We start from the raw sequence: 21,020 nt of genomic DNA, 5'->3' as shown, positions 1-21,020 counted from the left end.
TATTATCAGAAGAATTTTGAGTGATGAGAAGCAGAGTATTTTTGTTTTATTTTGTTTGTTTTCTAACAAGAAAAGGCATCTAGAAGGGAGGCAAAATAGAATTAGGTAGCACGAGTGAGGTCAATATGAAAGATGTATACAGAATGATTACAGTAGGCCAAGATTTTCTTTTAAAGCTTTAGTTTGCATAAATGAAGCTATAAATTGAGAAACCTGATGAACTTCTGGAATTTTGAAGATTTGGATATGTAGGTGGAAATGGGTTTGTGTTCTCCAGAATAATTTGAAATTTTATAGGCTTAATGAAACCCTGAAGCTTTCCCAAGAAATTCAGCAGTTTGACCAAAGTAGACTCCAGAAACAAGGAGACACGAGCTCCTTACATAGAAGTTGAGAACCACAGGACGGGTCCGCATCAAGATTCATGTAAGTGTACATTTTTGAAGGCAAGGCTTGAAATTAAACCATTTGAAATAACCTTGAATGATTGTTCAGGGTTATTGTATTACCCTTCACAAAGCTTTAAGGTAGTTTAATCTGTTTAAGACAGTAGATTTTGAGATGCACTATCAACAATATTTTCCCTCGGGCTCATATAACGCAGGTGTGAAGCTCAGACATGCATGGAACCAAAACAGTAGGATATGCCTGAAAAGAAACAGCACCAATTCTACTACTGGGTTCATTAGCTTTACATTTGTGGACTTTGAATTATGATTCCGACATGGAGATTGAAACAAAGTTTTGCAGATGTCTATGGGCCTAATAGTTAACGTCACTTAACACCATTGTTCCAAGACATTCAGCTAAAGTATCAGAGAATGTTAGAATTTTGAAACGGAAAAAATAATAGAAGTCTAGCCTATCTTTCAAAAGAAATTGAGTACCGTAAAGATTAAGCAAATTAAGCAATATGTTCAAGATCACTCAGCTAATCAGCTATAGAGCCAGAATTGGAATCCAGGATGCAATTTATACTGGACTTTAAAACGCATCTCCCATTTTCAGAAACAAAAATGTGTAACTTTTCCTCTTGGGTTCATTCCTGTTTTTCAATTGGAACTTCTTCGATCCATTTTCTAGAATCTAGGGAAATATATAGACTATGCTGTGTAATGTATAAATCTCCATGAGATGTAGACATTATATTTGACAGCCATATATTATGCAAAATTTGAGGCACTGATACTATTCAGTTAAAATAGTTTTCCATTACAAAAATGAAGTTACCTTGAAATATTGAATATAAAAATACATTGAAAGTTGCTTCTATTATTTTTAGCTACAGTAAAAAAATCTTCTCATGTAATTTGAATAGGTAAGAAAATGAATTTTCCAATTCTTTATTAACCCACCTTGGAGTTCTGCTTCTGGTGGGCTGCCAATTCCATCATTCCACAAGATGGCAGTGTCATACACAAACGTTAGACGAAGCTCTGACTTCAAGTCAAAATGCTGCCAGCCTCCTACCCCAATGGGGGAATGGAACACGTAGGAAACATACAGAGGGACTCGAAGAGTCACATAGGACTGCACTAGGTTTAGGACCTAAAAACATAAAATGATGTCTGTCAACACGATTCAGTGTTGTTAACTAAAGGAGCCTAATTTTGTATAAGCCATTTTCTCCTTTCATGTAACTGAAGATTTTGAGTAATCACTGAGGAAAGGAAATGACAGCATTTACAACATTACTGTCCCCTCACTTATTCTGGGGCAATTAAATAGTTGTTACTATATTCACTTCCTTTGCAACAAAGGATATGTAGCAGAAATCTTTAAGATAAACTGCACTATTTTGAGCATGCTATACTTATATAACCCTTTTTGTTTTATAGCAGTTTTATAAAGATATAGTTCACATCCTATATAATTCACCTATATAAAGTGGACAAATCAATGGTATTTGATATATCCAGGGAGTTGTGCAACTTTCCACAATCAATTCTAGGACATTTTCATGACTTCCAAAAGGACTCCTGTACCCATTAGCAGTCAGCCCCCTGTTCCCTCCTCACCTCCATCTCTGGCAACCACTAGCATACTTCTGTCTGTCTGTGTTTGCCTATTCTGGACGTTCCATATAAATGGAGTCATACAGTATGTGGTCTTTGGTGACAGGCTTCTTTCACTTAGCCTAATGTTTTCAAGGTGCGTCCACGTTGCAGCATGTTTCAATACTTTTACTACGGAAAATCATCCCATTGTATGCCTATTCCACATTTCATTTATCCATTCATCAGTTGATGGACATTTGGGTTATTTTTAGTTTTCGTCTACTATGAATAATACTGCTATAAGGTATTTTTTAATTATTATATACAGGAAGATGAAATAAAGCAGGAAAGATCTGGGGAAGTGAATATGTTTAGTAATGACATGGAATATTTAAGATGTCTCAGAAATAATTAGTCGAAATGAAGCAACTTGCTCAAAATTTATGCTTTCCTCTTTCAGGTATTTTGCAGGTGGATTGGGGGTCATGGAGAATAAACTAATATTTATTTATTGAGCACCTACCACATTTCAGATATTCTGTTAGGTTCATAATAAACGTTATTCCACATTTTCACGCTCTCCCATAATTATATTTATATTTATGTGTGGATGATTGGATGAACCGATGGATAGATGATGGATAGAAAGAGAGAGAGAGGAAAATTGAGACTCAACGAAATAAAGCAAATTTGCCACGGAATTTTATAAGCCTCTGGAGTGGCTCTGCCGATATTAGAATGCAGCTGTTGGCCCATACCTTTTCTGCTCTATCTCAGTTCATCATATTCCAAACAAGGCTGAGGGTAGTCCTAAGATCACCTAACAAAGGTTATCATACGTAATTCTCAAAATAGCTCTACAGAATAGTAAGACAAATACCACTGTCTCCTTCTACACAAGAGCAAACGTGGGTCGGACCACACTCCTCAGAAGTTCTAGTCAGGCTTTCTGATACCAGTCTAGTTGCCCTTCCACACTGAGCTGGCGACAAGAATCAGAGACATGAGTTAAGGAATAATTTAAGTCATGATAACTATAATTTGAGACAAAAGTAAACTCCTCAACACAAAAATGATGACTTGAATCATCAACAAATATACATAAAAAGAAAACCATCAATCAAACAAATTATTTGATTCCTAGCTGTGTAGTGGCTAGAATGCCCATTATCTGCTGACTTGGCCAGCAGGAGAGGGGCCTTGCAATCAAAGTCCTTGGAGATAGTTCTTTTCTATTGATGGATATTATTGCAGTTATTGAGAAATTGATCTTGAAGTGCAGGTTAACACTCTGACAGTATACTGTAGGGCGATTAAGTCATTCCATATGCCACTGGCATAATTAATATTTCATCCTGTGATTTTAATAAATCATCATTTTTAAAACATTAGCGCTTAGTCATGGATTTCCAATTAAACTTTCTAGGTTCTAAGAATAATTTTTGCCAACATTATACTCTATCCGCCAAATGTTACCGACTATGCTATTTTGGAGAGAACTATTAACATTCACTTCCAAGGAATAAGTTACTTAGCATCCACCTCCCACACTAATTCTTATTTAACTTCATTTGATTCTCATGGTGCCCTAGGGTTTGATCATTTGTGGACACGGAATCAGCGTCTTATGGCATTTTCTTGTTCACCATGGCTGGGTCTTCTGTCTGCTTAGAATATCTGTCTAGAGCTGGAGCCTAAAGGGAACTATGTGCATCACCCAGGTCAGCTAAGCATTCCTTCCTGTAAAATTGAAGAATGCAACGCAATCAATCTAACCTCTACATGTCATCTTAATGAGCACTTAGCTTTCTTTCAGTCTGTACCACAGGACTTTTTACGGTATTGATGTAAACGAAAAGAAATATATGTTAAGTCTGGTATTACTGCTCCTAAAGAAAGTGTGACATGATGAGTGAGTTCATATGTCCCTACTGATGCTTAAGTTTCCCCAGTGAAGGCAAAAAATACCTTAAATTCCATATTTAAAGGGAAAGTGTAAAATTCAAATGTGCTGGAAAGTTAACACACTGATATAAATTTCTACTACTACTACTAAGTGGCCAATAACGGGCAGTGAGTATATATTTGGGGAGGTACTGCCTACTGAAGGGGCAAAAGAAAGTCTGCTGATCTGTGTCACATAGGTAGGAAAGCGGACAAATAGGAAGAAAGAGGCGTGCCCCAAAAGAAGAAGGATACTCATAATGTTGCCTAAGGTGAGAACTAGTGCTGAGGAAAATTACATTAGATTTAATTCTTCACTTATTTTGGGCATATAGCTGAAGCGATCCAACTTACATATTATCTTACTGATGTTTTAAAATTCCTGCAGAAGTAAGCAGTATATATGTACTAATAAAAACTAATCTAGATTTATTTTATTCCTTTGCAACTTTCACTTGAGCAACGCTGTATTTCACATGTGTTGAACTTAAGCCACGAAAAAGGTAATTGGCAAGCCAAAGATTATTCAGTACAATTAGGACTGACATTCAAGGGTCTAGACCAGCACTGTTCAATAGAAGCACGTGAGCCACACATTTAATTTTAAATTTTCTAGTAGTCATATTTAAAAAGTAAAGAGAAACATGTGAAACCAATTATAACAATATAGTTTACTTAATCCAGTATATCACCGAATATATCAAACCTATTACATTTTAAAGTGTAACCAATGTAAAATATTTTAATGAAATATTTTATGTTCTTTTTTTGTACTAAGTCTTTGAAATCTGGTGTGTATTTTACACGTACAACATATCTCAATTCTGGCTGGCCCCATTTTGAAAGCTCAATAGCCACACATGGCTCATGGCTACCATATTGGACAGCACAGATTAGACTCTTATACCCAAGGTCTTTTAATTAGACCACACATATTGAAAACAATAATCATTTAAAAATATTTTACAATCATGCATCTACTCCCACCTTCATGCAAGATACATGGTTTGTGCTTACTTCAAAGATTGAAAACAGAGCCGGAGCTGTTAGAATTTTATCTGAGGGCTCCCACTGGTGGGGATGTCCCACTGGTAGGAATTTTTTTCTGTTGCTGCTTTTGTTGCCAGAAGTGTGTCTACATCACCAAGACGGTGGTGTCTGTGAATGTGTGAAGAAGGCTCATAGATCTCAAAAGCTTGAAATCTCAGTAAAGTGTATACTTAGCAACTCAGTTGAGGACATTGTCTTAACAAGTTCGAATTCTTAGCCAAGGTCTCTGAGTAATAGCAGTCTACACATCCAGGAACACTTGGAGGAAAGTGACTTTGGCTTTTGTCCAATTACAAGCCTTTCTGAAGGTCTGTGGTATCGGATACGCATGAGGGAGACCCCGGGATGAGGGAGGGTCAGTGCTGGTCCAAAAACTCTTTAGTATTAAGGGCAATTCTATGAGATATTTACAATAATAGGATTAGAAATAAACCGACCAATAATAGAACAATGGTTAAATAAGTTATGATGGCACACCCACAAGGCGAAGTATCATGGAGCTATCAAAAGTGATGTATCTGAAGAATTTTCCCTGTCATGGGAAAATGCTCACAATATGTTAAGTTAAAAAGCAGTATACAGGGGCCGGCCTGGTGGCGCAGAGGTTAAGTTCGCATGTTACGCTTCTCGGCGGCCCGGGGTTTGCCAGTTCGGATCCTGGGTTCGGACACGGCACCGCTTGGCAGGCCATGCTGTGGTAGGCGTCCCACATAAAAAGTAGAGGAAGATGGGCACGAATGTTAGCTCAGGGCCAGGCTTCCTCAGCAAAAAGAGGAGGACTGGCAGTAGTTAGCTCAGGGCTAATTTTCCTCAAAAAAAAAAAAAGTATACAAAATGGTATAAACAATACTACACTGCTACTATTAAAAATGTGTATGTATATTGAAAAGAGACTAGAAAATATGTGTGCGTACGGTGATAGTGAGATAATGAGCGAGATGTTTTTTCTTACTTTATACTTTTTTAGTTCTCCAGCTTCCCATGGTGATATCATCACTTTTATTTAAGAAAGTCACTTTATTAAAAAATTAATTGACAAATTTCACAAAATAGGAAATAATATGCTTCATGAAAGTTGTACATTTTGGATTCTTCCTGCTATTTCTTGCAAAAATGATTTAGCATGGCATACATGTGAAAAAGAGTAAATCTGTGTACTAAGTAAAAAATAATGGGATGAAAAGAGATGACTTCTAAAGCACCAAAGCTTTGTTTCTAAATCAAACACATAGCAAAAAGAAAGGAAAATTATTCCTTGAACCAAGCAACTAAGAAAAAACATGTTTACTCTTCCAAAATCATACCATGTCTTTTCATAAGTTCATTACAACTTCATGTTTCAAGTGCAAACTGTAATTGAAGTTGCATTTCTGCAGCTTTTTCATGCTCCTTGAACCATGTTATTAGTTGCCGTTTACCCAACAAAGTGAGAGTTAAGATTCTGACCTTGCAATACAGACAGCCAGGCCGAGGGAAGGTGGAATGAATTGAGGTCTTCTATTTTTAAAGGAAGTTGTTTTCAAGAGAAAAATTGCCAAAAATATCCAAGAGTTTTAAAAACTTAGTTTAACTTTAATAACTATTTCGCATCACAAGTATTTTTCATTGTATACCCAAACAATTTAAAATTTTATTTACAAAACACATCATACAAAAAGGTGGAGCAGAATTATTTATCTGCTTTTCTTTTCCTGCTATTTATCTGCTTTTATATTTTAGAAATACTATTAAAAATGATTTTAACATTGAATATCATTAGAGAAATTCCAAGTTTCTTTTCCTTGGCAAGTAAAATTCTTAACTTTTATAAGAGTGAGGATTTGACTCTTATAACTCTACTTTGTCGAGGGTCCTCACCAGGGACCTGGTATGGTTCCTGGCACAGAGTAGGTGTTTATTGGATATTTCTTTAATGAATGAATGTGCAATGAATAAGATGGCAAAAAGCATAAATAGTCTTAATATCAGCTAAAGCTATACTACAATAGTCAAATTGCATAAAACTTAATAAAACTTCCTTTGCTGTTAACAGATAACTGTCCTGAATGTTTCAGCTGATTCCTTCAGTTTGGCAACTCTTTTTATAAGTTAAATAAGCTGAATGTGGGAGGTTAGGGAAGGCAGAAAACCCTGTCAGGGTGTGTTAGAAGCCGCTTTTCAATCACAAAGAAAAACGCAGGGACTTGGCAATATTTCATGGCAGTAGCTTTAGCTACTAAGAACACATGAAGAAAAAACAATCAATTCTTCACCGTGGTGTTCCGCACAGAAGCAATTACCAGTTAGGACAATTTGTTTGCACGGTAATTACCTTGATCTAAGATGCCAAGTCTAGAAAAGGACTGGAAGAGGGAAAGTAGCATCTGTTAGATGCATGGCCAGAGCTGTGTAGAATTGGCAGCCGACAAACAGACCTGAGCAGTATTGGTTTCCTTCGGGTGCTGTTGTCCAATGGAATGGGCAATAAAACTATGAAGTTCCTCTCAAGAAAGTTTAGTCCCTGTTGATGGTTTACCTTTGTTTTTGCCCATTTTCCCATCCTAAATGCAGAAATGTAAAACTTTGTAAAACTCTGTGCAAATCTAAAGGAGAAGGCATTCACCAAGCATTTAGCTGCTTTCCTTCAGGTGCTGTCTTGTGAAACCTGTTTTCATTTCAATCTGCTCTGCCAGTACTCAGAGGAAGCTGTAGACCACTGGCATTAAGGCGTGCATTTGCATAATTTCCCCAACAGTGGGTGTCTGTGTAATCTGGCATACATCTGCATGACCACTGTTGGGCAGCGTTCTTACATCAAGAACAGAGAGAAAAGTTCATTTGCCTTTCTTGTAATCGCATCTGTGACCGTATCCATTCCTCACATTCACTCAGTTAAGTGACTTTTAATTCAGTCAATTACATGTCCAGGTAAGTATCATGATGTGGATAAGAGCAAAGGCTTACAAGTGAATTGAATTTGGGCAAGTTATGTGAATTCTCTCTGCTTCAGCTTTCTCATCTCTAAAAAGAGGACAAAATTAGTACTTGTCTTGTAGTGGTGTTGTGAGGACAGAATTAGTGGAAGTATGTAAAGTACACAGAAGGATGGCAGGCACAAAATAAACGTTAAATAAATGTTAGCTAATACTGTTGTTATCATCATTACTGTTATTGTTAGTACTATATTGGATATTTTCTCTTCTTCTCTAGAACCCAAAACTAATGGGGGCAAAATCAGGGAAATATCTCAGAGTTAAATTTCTTCTACTTTAATTTGTATTTTCTTTTCCCTCACCTATATTTAAATAATGTGTGCTGGCCGGGGCAGGTGGGGATATAGGAAAACATCATTAGCTAGGGGAGAAGTAGAAGTTTAAGTCAAAGGAAGAAAGCAGGGGAAAATGAGATGGCCATCTCTGAGCTTCACTCTAAGAGCAAGCAACATGTTTTATTAGATTGTATTGCTATTTAGTTCACCCTGAGGCTTTTAGAATTTTATAACAAAATCCTGAAATTTCAATGATTCACACTGAATCTGGTCATCTCTATTATGTTGATCATCATGGTTAGTCTATTAAACAATCCGGGGGCCAGCCCTGTGGCTGAGTGGTTGGATTTGCACTCTCCGCTTTGGTGACCCAGGGTTCGCCAGTTCAGATCCTGCATGCAGACCTGCGTACCGCTCATCAAGCCATGTTGTGGCAGCATCCCACATAGAAGAACTGGAGTGACCTGCAGCTATGATATATGGCTATGTACTGGGGCTTTGGGAAGGAAAAAAAAGGGAAGAAAATGGGAAGATTGGCAACAGATGCCTCAGGAGCAATCTTCCTCACAAAAAAAAACAAAAAAAACACCCAGGGCAGAGAATGCTACTCTTGAGATCTAAGCATCTCACTGTATGTAAATTAAAAAAAAAAGAAAAGCAGAACAATCCTTCCAGAAGAAACTCACAACAAACTGGCCATCCTACTTAAGAAGGTAACATAAACCAGTTAAGAACTGGATGGCTCAATAATTCTCACAGTGTGCTCTCTGTTATTCCTACTATTATGTAACATAAGCCTTTCAGGCTGGTGAAACTTCACTGAAACCTGTAGTCGCCAGTTTTCACTTAAGGGAGTAGAACCATTGGCAGCTCAACTATAGAAGCAGAGCAATGACTTTTCTAGCTAGCAGAGGTACTGGGAAGAGAAAAACACCAAACTTAAAGAATTAACAGGGGAACTGTGGTTAAAACAACAACAACAACAAAAACCTGAGAACATAAATTCAGTTTAGCTGAGTGTTTTTTTAAAAAAGATTTTATTTTTCCTTTTTCTCCCCAAAGCCCCCCAGTACATAGTGGTGTATTTTTAGTTGTGGGTCCTTCTAGTTGTGGCATGTGGCACACCGCCTCAGCATGGCTTGATGAGCAGTGCCGTGTCTGTGCCCAGGATTCGAACCGGCAAAACCCTGGGCTGCCGAAGCGGAGCGCGCGAAATTAGCCACTCGGCCATGGGGCCAGCCCCAGCTGAGTGTTTCATAGTACAATTTGGATGGAAAGATGAGCACATTAGAGGGCAAGATTTGCATTCAAATGCCCTTGATACATTGGAGAAGTGGGCAGATATAATAGCACAAGGCTTAAGCGGGATAAGTGCCAAGTTTTCAGTAGAGAAGCTTCTCCGGGTTGCATATATAAAAGATGGAAAAGTGCTGCCATTTTTCAGAGAAGCTAGAAAACATTCTGGAGGATGAAAACATTCTATAGACTAGATGAGACCCACAGAGAAGCTCCAAGTATGAAGGGATTTTTAACAGGGAAGAACTAGAACTACAATGTAATCCTATTACTGTATCCAATTTTATTTATGCCAATAGATTCTGTGACTTAAGCAAGATCCTAAGAGAACAGCCACCAGAAAGAAAACAGGAATAATTAATAATGGATTGAAAACAAGCTCTGTGAGAAAGAGCTAAAGGAACTAAGATATTTGACCTATAAAGGAAAAGGCTGACGTAGATTTAATATGAGTCTTTATTTTTATTCTGGGGATAGGGCTTTTTTTCTTTCATGTTTCTTTCAGGTGGCAAAGATAGGCTGGGGAAGAGGGGCGGAAGAGGTAACACTGGTGAGGACTTAAGTGACTTGCCCAAGGACATGCAGCTAGAAAACATCAGAGCACATTTGGGTCTGCATTTGCTTGGTTCCATTATCCAGCCTCTTTCCACTGTTCCATGCTGTCTTCCTGTTGGTGTTTTTATGTGGGACTTTTACTAATCCATACAAGTTTCTGAATATTTTTCTGCTTTTAGAGGAGGTGGTTAAAATAATGTCTCACTACCTTGGGGTCCAACATTCCCAGACAAAATATATGACTGCCTACTTGACATAACACCAGCTGAACTTGTCAGCTTTCACAGCTTTGCTGTGGGATTAGACAGAGAGTGAGTTATCATCTACTTTTCTCTTGCTACTACATGTTTTATATTTTAACACCACAGGAATATAGCACAGAAAAAATTCGTCTTGGCTAAATCTTGAAAGACATGATGTATTTTGGGTACCTTTCAACACTTTAATGTATAATCCTATTTATATAAACTCTTTGTTCAGTCCTGATAGGACAGAGCATAGCTTTTAGTTAAAATACTCATTACAGCTCTAAACTACACCCTACATATTTTAGATTCTCTATTACAACTGCTATCAGAGCCCTTGCTTCCCTATCATTTTAACAACAACGTTGTTGATGATGATGGTAGTGAGGAGGACTGTGTGTGTGTATTTTATGTGTGAAAGTCTGCCTGTGCAGTATGAAGAGGAGTAGAAACAACAATAAGCTTTTAATGAAAACACTTTAGATTATGTTAGTGATGAAGAAATGAAAGAGAGGGAGGAAAAGGGAGAAAACTAGAAAGAAAAGAGGAGAAATGAGGATAGAAGGAAAGATAGATGGTAGAGGAAGAAGAAAGACAGTAAAGGGAGAAAAACTAGACTGACTCTGAGGATTCTAAATCCTCATTTTATTTATTTATTAATTATTTTGTTTAAGGAAGATTAGCCCTGAGCTGACATTTGCTGCTGCTCCTCCTCTTTTTTTTGCAGAGGCAGACTGGCCCTGAGCTAACATCCATGCCCATCTTCCTCTACTTTATATGTAGGATGCTTGCCACAGCATGGCTTGATAAGGGGTGTATAGGTCCGCACCTGGGATCCGAACTGGCGAACCCTGGGCCGCCAAAGTGTAGCATGCAAACTTAACTGCTGCTCCACTGGGCTGGCCCTGTAAATCCTCATTTTAGATGGTTTATGAGACATCACAGGCATATATATACATATGTATGTGTATATATATGTATATATATACAAGATATGATAATGTATACTTTGAAGAGTAATTAGTATTTGGATTTCTATAAAATCAGAACAGATTTCGAGCATTGCTAAAAAAATACATATATTTTGACACGTTCCAGTAGACATGGATTTTCACACCACTCATGCCAATTCTCTGGTCCCTCTTGTACCTAATGACCTACAACACCAAGATGGAAGACTAGAGTCAGAATTTAGTCTAAATCCATGTAACTGAACAAAAGCAACCAGTTTATCCAGTGGCCAAAGCTCAGATGTTAAAAGTCCATACCTGCCCATCTGTTCTGATGGTGCCTCCGCAGTCAGTGAGAAGTTCCGACATGTCGTAGTAGCTAACAAACTCCCATAAACAGGCCTCTAGGTTCAGGTTTCGGTAGAAGCGTAACGTACTGGAACCCCTGATAGATGAGCTGTACTGGTAAGGATACGTCTCTCCAACTATTTCTGGATTTTTTGTAGCATCAGTCAAGAAACCGTGGTGGGTCTTCACTTCAGTATAATCCAGGAGGTTGGAGCACTTGTGGTTTCCAACCCTCGTGCCATCAGGACTGAGGGTGAGCTCAAAGTTGGACAGCTCCTTGGTGGAGATCACAGGGAGCATGCCTACGAGGAAGCGTCACCATTGTTACCATTCTCGCCACCAGTAAAGGGCTTAGAACACTTCACAGTTTCCTTATCTCTTGAGATGACCAGTCTTATAAAACACTCCAGAGCAGTGATTATCAAATGGTGTCCTAGGACCCCTGGGGGTCCCTGGAATTTTTCAGGAGATCTGTGACATGAAAGCTCTCATCAAAATGATCCTAAGATATTATTTGACTTTTCCACGCTGATCCTCTCACTGCCATGGGTCTGTTTTTCCCGGATGGTTTCCTCCTCAGCCCTTTGCACCCCTGAGTCACATGTCCCACATGAGCCCAGGATGGCATGGTCAAATGTGGCACCAGCATTATGCTGTAAAGTAAAGAGGCACAGATTCCTGCCCATCTACCCCCCCCCCACCAGCACAAATTTGGGTTTGTAATAAGCAGACAAAGCAGAATTATGTCCTTTTTCTGAGAGAGAGAGTTTCTACCTTGTAGTTCTCAATATTTCCTAATATCTCCTCTCCCTTACCTACTTAAAATATAACTAACACACCAAGTAATAAAATTAATACTAACAACTTATTTCAGTATAAAGTGAACTGAGTGGAATACAACTTGACAATGTCTGCTGTGCATGGGGAAATGTTCATAAAGTGTGGGTAAGGTCACTGACTCACAAATTCTGGCTCCACTTCCCTTTCCAGAGAAAAGGAACACAAAATACAACATTGTTAGTTGCATTTTTTATTTTATTTTAGTGCCTAGGAAATGTCTTAGTTATTGCAATAAATACTGGGATAGCTCTATAAAATTCCAGCTACGAAATATCAAATACATCTTGAAGGTGAGCACTGAGATACGCAAAGGCTTTTCCGTAAGTCCACTTAGATTACTAACCAGTGTTTTGTTTCATTGTATTTGGACATGTATTAAATTTGTCTAATTTTAGAGAATGCTTAAATTGACAGACTTTTTAAAAAACTGGGCAGAAAGAAAGCAGAAACACTTGCAAGAAGCAGAAGCAGCAGACTGAGCAGTAATTGTCTGCTTGGTTATTTAGAGTGTTCAGTAAAATAAACCAGGTAATGAGAAGCCCAAACCACCTCCACGGATTTGCTTGCCCAAGTCACCTACCGTCAATGTGTGGCATCGTGACAGTTAGCTTGATAAGGTTTGCGTACTCCGGGTCCTCGGGTCCTGTGTAGCGCAATTTAGCTGAGAACGGCTCTGCTCCCACTATCCCTGGCACCCGGGGCTGACAAAGACCTCAAGGAAAAATGAACATATTTATGCTAAAAGAAGATAGACAAGACCTAAAGAATATTTTTAAAATGGGCACTATTGAGCCTGCCGCAGAGGCCTAGTGGTTAAGTTCAGCATGCTCTGCTTCAGTGGCTCAGGTTCAGTTCCCAGTCACAGACCTACACCTCTCGTCTGTCAGTGTTCATGCCATGGCAGTGGCTCACATACAAAAAGATGAAGATTGGCAGCAGATGTTAGCTTAGGGACAATCTTCCTCAGCAAGAAAAGAGAAGGCGCTATTATTTTTCTACATACTTTAAAATTCTCTGTGGACTAAGGGCATTGCTGAGAGTAGACATCATAAGGAAGCAGAAGACCATAGTGTGAGAAGTACTCACAGTAGACAGTTTAGTGGCTACTTCTTAACATTTGAGGTATTTTATAAAGTTTGAGAAAAAATTGTTATTGTTCAATATAATTTAACATGTGCTGGACATTCTAGGTTATGAGTATATTCACAAAATCATTTTAATATAAAGTGTGAACAGACAGTAAAAATTATTAAAAGGCAATAGGAAAAAAGTAAGTGTAGTTTAAGTGAATTGGATGTTTACCCTAGAATGATATACTTATGACTAGTTATAAAATATACATTATTTATAAGCAAATAAAACTAAAAATGCACTCACTTTTAAAACAAAGAATGTTTTAGAATCAGAGAGCAAAATGTATACAGTAGAGTTTTCTCTCTACATATAATTTCTTACAGTATGTGTATTATATTGTTATTATATATTATAAATTATAATTTATAATACACATACTGATATAAAACATACTGATACACACATACACATACTGATACACATAATGATATAAAATTATCATTTTCTTTCTATCTATCCATCTATCATCTCTCTCTCTGTATCTATCCATCTATCAATCTATCTATCTATCCTCTCTCTGCGGCCTTCAAGAATTTTGACATGAAAATCTTCCTCCAACATTTGCTGTAAGAGAGTTGTGATGTTTTCATTTTAATATCACAGTAGGGACCAAGATGCTGGATTATACTTTCAAGAGAACTGGGGAATATATAATTTCTTTTCTATTTGTACAAAACAGAGGGAACAGACAGGTACTTATTAGAATAAAATCAGAGGCAGGCCCCAGCATCTGGTCTGTCTGTTTTATTAATAGGCGAACTCATTTTAAGGCATTGTTTATTTATTTATTTTTTGGTACCAACACAATAGTTTGTTTTTAAGGCAAATTTAAAAACTATATGTTTTAATCCTAATAAAAGAACATGTTTCTTATACAGGCTATCAATACATATTGATCCTGAATATATCATGGTGGGAGGTGGTACATATAACTTTTCTTTATAGAACAAAGTAACTTCTAAAATGTTGTATGCATATGGAAGTTTTAGAAATGGAATCTTATGAATAAACTGTTCTATTAAAAATCTAATTTAAAAATTCTTCTGCAGAGTGAAGGATTTGTTATAAAGTAGATTTCCTGTCTTTTCAGTGTTGTCTCCTGCTACATCCTATTCTCCACCCACAATGTGTCTGGGCTCCTGGCCTGAACATCCCTGGTAATAACAAGGTATGGGCACTGGTCCATAGCTCTCTACCTGGATTGTCCTTCCCCTCCTGCCCCCAGCAAACTCCTACTCATGCAACAACCAGCTTGGGGTGCCTCAGCATCACATGCTCTCCTTGCACACCATCCTGCTTCATCTCCTGATCCGCTCTCCTCTCTCTCTCCCATGGTTCCCTACTTCTCTGCTTGTAGTTCCCAGAATACTCCAGGTGCTTTCATGCTTCCGTGAGTCATTACTCATGCTCTTTTTCTCTGCTGTTTTCAAGATTCAGCTAAGCACCTCCTCTGATGAAACCTTTCCTGACCCACTCAGGGAAGAAATAATCACTCCTGCTTTTGCACTTTGAGCCTTGCCCAGACCTAAAATTTGTCTGTGTCCTCAACTGAGTATGAACTCCTCGAGGACAGGAATATTGCCTTATTTTTCTTATTGCCATCATAAAGTCTGGCATATAATAGGTGATAAAAATAGAATGAATAGGGGCCAGCCTGGTGGCATAGTGCTTAAGTTTGCGTGCTCCACTTCGGTGGCCCAGGGTTCACAGGTTTGGATGCTGGGTGCAGACTAGCACTGCTTGTCAAGCCACACTGTGACAGCATCCCACATAAAAAGAAAGGAAGATTGCCACAGATGTTAGCTCAGCGACAATCTTCCTCAAGCAAAAAGAGGAAGATTGGCAACAGATGCTAGCTTAAGGCCAGTCTTCCTCACACAAACACAAAAATAAAAAAAAATAAATGGAATGAATAAATATTTGTTTTCTAAAGAATATTTTTGTAAAAATGGGATTTTATAGGGTATTAGGGAATACACGGGGGCATTTGGAAGAGTTAATAACCAGAGGTAGACATTTATAATATTCCCTGGCGTCCCAGTGGTCTTTGTGTGAGAATGGCAGTGCATTACCTTCTTCTCGGCCGATGGTTACAATAGGACTCATCAGCTCCAGGCCCTCATTGCCATTGGCATTCACGGCGCGAGCCGCACACTGCACCCGGGAGCCAGGCTGAAAGTATATGGAGTCTAAAGTGATCATCTTGGATGATGTAAAAAAGGTGTCAAAGTCCACTTCTCTCATGGGGCTGGTCACACCATCAGGGCCAGCGGGAGCACTAATCAGCCATCGGTACTGCGTCAAAGTGTCATTGATGTTCTCACTTGCACAGATAGAGCCTGTCTTGTCATAGTCTGAATATTTAGGGTTGCAAGCCTATGGAAAACAAACAACTATGTTAGGGCCAGGGTACAGAACAATGTGGAAAGGATTCCTCTCAAGTTCTCTCTAGTATAGTGTTTTCACTGCTGCTTTTTCCATTTCTACATGCTAGTCATGCAACTTTCAAATTCCTGTCCTAGCCAGAATAGCTTTTATGAACTCTAATCTTCCATTTCAATCAGCTTCCATTTCTACCTCTAACTTGATACATGTAAAACTGCTATTCATTTCATCATCTGTTGAACCCTCCGGGTTGCCAAATCATCGTTGTTCTTTCTCCCTCTCTCCTCCTCCCCCCGCTTCTCTCTCATCTTTCCCCTACATCCAGTGGGTCAGTGAACTTGGTTGCCTCTTTCCCAATGTTTCTTAAGTTGGTCCCTTCCTTCCCCTTCCCAGACCCACCTCCCAGTCTAATTCAGACCCTTTCTAGACAAGTGACGCAGCTGCCCTGCTAACACGCCAACATAATCCCTCTTTTCACACCATTCTTCCCTGCAAGAACTCCCTGCTACCCAATAAACAAAGCCCACATTCCTTAATACAACATTTAAAGACCTCTATGACTTGGCACCAAATTATTAGGTTAATTCAATAAAGATTTATGTGTACCTATTATATGTAGGTCTTTATACCAGGACTGTTGTTATGCAAAAATAAATATGTCCCAGTCTTTGCTCACAAGGAGCTTACAATTTCGAGTTAAGAGAAGGCACATAAAAAAGTGACGATAATATGCCATTTTTAAACGCTGTTCCTCTAAATGTATCTTGTGTTGCAATCACTTCTTCCTGGAATGACCTTCCCTTATCTGACTCTTATCTTAAACTACTGAAATTCCACCAGACCATCCCAAGCCTTCCTTCACACGTGGAGGCGCAGCCTTAGCTAGTGTGCATCATTCTCATGATAATAACAGTCACATCTTGCCCTATAGTAGACTGAGTGATTCCTGTATATTTTTCTCTTCCTTATTTTTAAATTCCTTTAGTGCAGAGTTCAGCACATTTATTTTTCTATCAGTGACAGACTGTGAGATAACATGAGATAACACACTGTGTACATCAGTTAATAAACCTCTGTTAGATAAAGGAAGAAAAATCGGAGCTTTATTTGATTAATGTTTTATTTTCTTTTCCAAAGTTCAAAGCTTAAATCTTTTAGTATTTTCCCACTTTAATTTCTTCATGACAAAGCCAATACTATATTGGTTAATGTTTATAATTATTTTAAATAATTATTTTACAGTTTTCCTCAATTTTGTCAATTTCCTACTCACTGTGATACAGACGACAGGATAGCCAGACATGGGTCCAGCACTCTCTTTAGCTCTGAAAGTGTCATCATACATCAGTAAGGACACAATTTGAGGGACAGAGGGAAAAGTGACATCTGCCATACTGTTCATTTCTTCTATATACACAATGGCTTTGGTCATCTAGAAGGAAAAGATGTGATTACTGAAATATTTGACTCTTGGTGCTTCTATTGTACAGGACATTTCCCATGATGCTAGATAAATCTTTGGCTTCATTATGATGAAAACTGTCACATGCAGAGCCCCTGCAGAGTGACAGGCCCCATGTAGTTTGTTTCAGACAACACTGGCACCTTGGTCATATTTTATACTTCCCTGGGTTGCCCTGGGTTGGCAGCCTGAGTTGGCCACTGGTCCACTAGGTATTTGAGCTCTAATTTTTTTCTCCAAATTGTGATGATAGCTAAATCTGTCTGGGTGTTATGAAGTGGAAGATCCATGAAAAAGTCAATTAATTGACAGTGGAAGGAAAGTTGAAAGGCACTCTGAGAGAAGGCAGATCCTAGAGGTCATGTGATAGCAGGGCCGCACTGAAGTGGACGCCAGAGAAAAGCAAAGCTTTAATGAGCAGAGACCAGAAGCACAGCCTGAAGCGTAGGCAGAGGGAGAAGCTGAGTCACAGACGGAAGAGGAACCTGTGAACATCTTGTAGGGTAGCAGAATTTGCCACCACAAGATGTGTCTCTTTGGCATGAGGATTATTTGGGGCTGGTTATTTTTTTAGAAAACTTCAGACATCATCAAAGCTCTGAAAGCGAGGTATCAGTTACCGTTTGTAGGAGATATTTACATTTATAAGGGAAATCTGCATTTGTAAAGATGTCTCCCTTTCTGTACCAGGAAGAGGAGGATGACCTGATCTCTAGAAACGCTTATCAATGTGGAAGGCAAGGACTTAACTCTGCATAATAATCTTACTCTTGTTTACTGTCCTTTTCTGGTAACCTCCCATAACTGTCTCCCCACATCCCGAACATCCTTCTTCATCTTTAGCTAAAGACAGTATTTAAGACGATAACCTCGGCCCTTCTGGTGAGTTACCCAGTTTTCCTGGGCTTCTCCCATGTATACACGTTATAAAGCTTTGTCTGATTTTCTCCTGTTTTTCTGTCTCATATCAATTTAATTTGTAACTCAGCCAGAAGGACCCAGAGGGTAGAGGAATTGTCTTCCTCCCCTAGAATCTGCTCCTGGGAAGGTGACACAAACACCTTGCTGATAAATTTTCCTTAGCTCCTGAATAAACTTCCAATATCCAACTAAATATCACAGTTTCCAAATCTATTTCCATGTAAATTCTTAAAAGGAGCTTTTATGTGTTCCTTTCGCCCAAAAGAGTTTAATACAATGCTCCATAAAAGCAACAATAAAAGACATTTTTTATGTAATTAAGACTTTAGTTTTAAAAGTTACTTTAGGTTTAAAGGTCACAATTCTGTGAAAACTATGTTTATCTTGAAGAAAATTTGTTTGCTGATACAATATAAATTAAAGAAACAGAAAAAAGTGTTAGGACTGTAGCATTTTGGTCATTGAGGTTCTGGACATCAATTTAATAAAGCTAGGATGAGTAGCTTTATTAAATTGGGAATTTAACAAGTGGGAATTTTAAGGGTTAGCAAGCTAAGCTTTGTGAGTTAAAATGTGTGTTTTAATGAGTTGTAGTACTGAATTAATTGTCTCATCTTTGTGCTGAGATGATGCTTTCTCACTGGAGGTTAATCTCAAATTCAATTGTTACTGAGACACGGGGAGGGTAAGTGGGCTGGTGTGGGGCTCAGTGACTATAGTTTTGGGGTTTCTATCAACAAGAGTTTTCAAAGAAAGAGATAAGAATTTCTTGATTATGATCTAATTGGAAGAAAATTTATTTAGGAGGTGAAAAGGGATTCTGTGCATCTCCTCTATATAAAGCTTGTCCAAAGTCCCATTACTTTATTGTACACTATGTGATGCTTATATGCATTATCCTTAATGAAATGCTGGCCACGAATTTATATCCACATTTTATTACTTACCTGCGTCTCTGCTATCATATTTTCATCAGGTTTTAGATGAACAGTGAAGGCCTCTCTCATCTCTCTTACCCCATCGAAGATTACTTCAATTTCAACAATGTGCTGGGTTTCTCCTTCTTTAAATTCAATTTCTATAAATGCAAAATCACATGTAAATCTTTTACATGTGAATATGAGAAGTTTTTGTCAAGCTTTTTTGACAAAGGCTCATAATGAGAAATACATTTTACATTGCGGCCCAGTATATTTGTGTGTGTGTGAACCAAGTGGAATAAAAAGTTTAAACATATCACTTATTCTTACTATATTCATTGCTCTCTAACATTTTCTATTCTATTCCATTTTATCCAGAAGAAAATTCTAATCAGAGGCTACTAAACTGACTTCTTGATCCACAGTTTTAAAAAATGCTGAGTTATGGAATGGAAAATCAACAGGTCTAATATCAGGACATAAACAGATGAAATTGCCTCTCATTTCCCAGAATTTCCAAACCAATAGGACACAAGGCAAACAAATATGATCATAGGTATTAGCAAGTGTGAATAGTATTTACATTATATCTAGAAAAGCTGGATATAAAATTGTTGAGATTTTTAATATCATATTAAATTATATTTTTAAAAGACTTCTTTTTGCTGCTGATGTTAATCTCGAAAACTTAGAAATCTTTTTTTAGATAAATGTTAGTGGTATTTTTTCTCACACCCTTGTCCCTCCTCACTAGAAAGAATTGCTTCATTGTCACAAAAACAAAATCCAACTATAAGAATGCTATTTTTGACCACCAATTTCAAAATTAATAAAACATTAAAAATTAATTGATTTTGTTGAACTTATGAGTAAACAGCTGACCACACTATGAAACTTAGATAAACTATTTTGTTGGTTTTACCATACCTTTTGAGAAACCACCTCAGAAGAGAAATAAAGAATATAATGAATAATCATTCCAATTAGAGAAGATAACAGATGCTGCTTTCTGATGTGATTGCAGTTCCAACATTATAATTCTAAATTACAAATCTTTTAAAATGTGGCAGAAGAAAATGTATCTCCAATGTATTTTTCTTTTCCTACTTCTATTTTTTATTGTCAATTATGAAAAAGTAAGCCAGATTCATCTTTAAAATTTGTTCTGTTTCTAGATACAGCCATGATCCACATTAGCCTTAGCACATTCTACAGTCTGGGGTTTCTCATACCCTGAGAGAGCTTATGGTTCTTGTTCCAGAGGATGAAAGTGGCTGATCATCTGGCCCACCACTTTGTTTGCTTTGACCTGTGTGATGTATTAAAAATTAGTTTCTAACATTTAAAAATCTGGGGATTTCATAGGAAAATACATATTTTTTTTTAGTTCTATTTCATTTTTCTGCCTAGCAACTGGCTGTGGTCAGCTGGCTATGAGAAGAGTCTTTTCTCAGCAGCAAATGGACTTTCCAGTTCAATAACATTTCCATCACTCCATTTTTCCCTCACTTCACCCTCCCTTCACCCTACTTCACCCATTTTCAATGCTTGTCTTAACCCTGTAAGCGTTCTAGCTTTGTAACCCTCTGAATTATACAAACCCAATCTCTAAGAAGTTAAAAAGTTAAGAATTTATTGTAAATTCTTAAATTATTGTTTTCTTAAAGTACACTTGCTAGATGATAGATGGTTACGTTTTCCCAATCACTTTAGTCTTTGTCATTTT

General features: G+C 37.8%; 1 protein-coding gene across 1 annotated transcript in view; it reads right to left on the bottom strand.

Moving 5' to 3' along the window:
* The window catches only part of FREM2 (FRAS1 related extracellular matrix 2), a 169,549-nt gene that overhangs the window by 12,261 nt on the left and 136,268 nt on the right, over positions 1–21,020 (bottom strand). Inside the window, exons 12-17 of the mRNA XM_001915694.6 lie at positions 19,322–19,452; positions 17,265–17,423; positions 15,679–15,982; positions 13,053–13,184; positions 11,603–11,934; positions 1,356–1,548 (exon numbers count right to left, since the gene is read on the bottom strand). Of these exons, the coding sequence (XP_001915729.4) occupies positions 1,356–1,548; positions 11,603–11,934; positions 13,053–13,184; positions 15,679–15,982; positions 17,265–17,423; positions 19,322–19,452 (1,251 nt within the window). The remainder of the gene's footprint in view (positions 1–1,355; positions 1,549–11,602; positions 11,935–13,052; positions 13,185–15,678; positions 15,983–17,264; positions 17,424–19,321; positions 19,453–21,020) is intronic.

Source organism: Equus caballus, chromosome 17 (assembly GCF_041296265.1).
Source record: "Equus caballus isolate H_3958 breed thoroughbred chromosome 17, TB-T2T, whole genome shotgun sequence".
Classification (NCBI taxonomy): Eukaryota; Metazoa; Chordata; class Mammalia; order Perissodactyla; family Equidae; genus Equus; species Equus caballus.
This window is presented reverse-complemented; position numbering and strand designations above follow the sequence as displayed.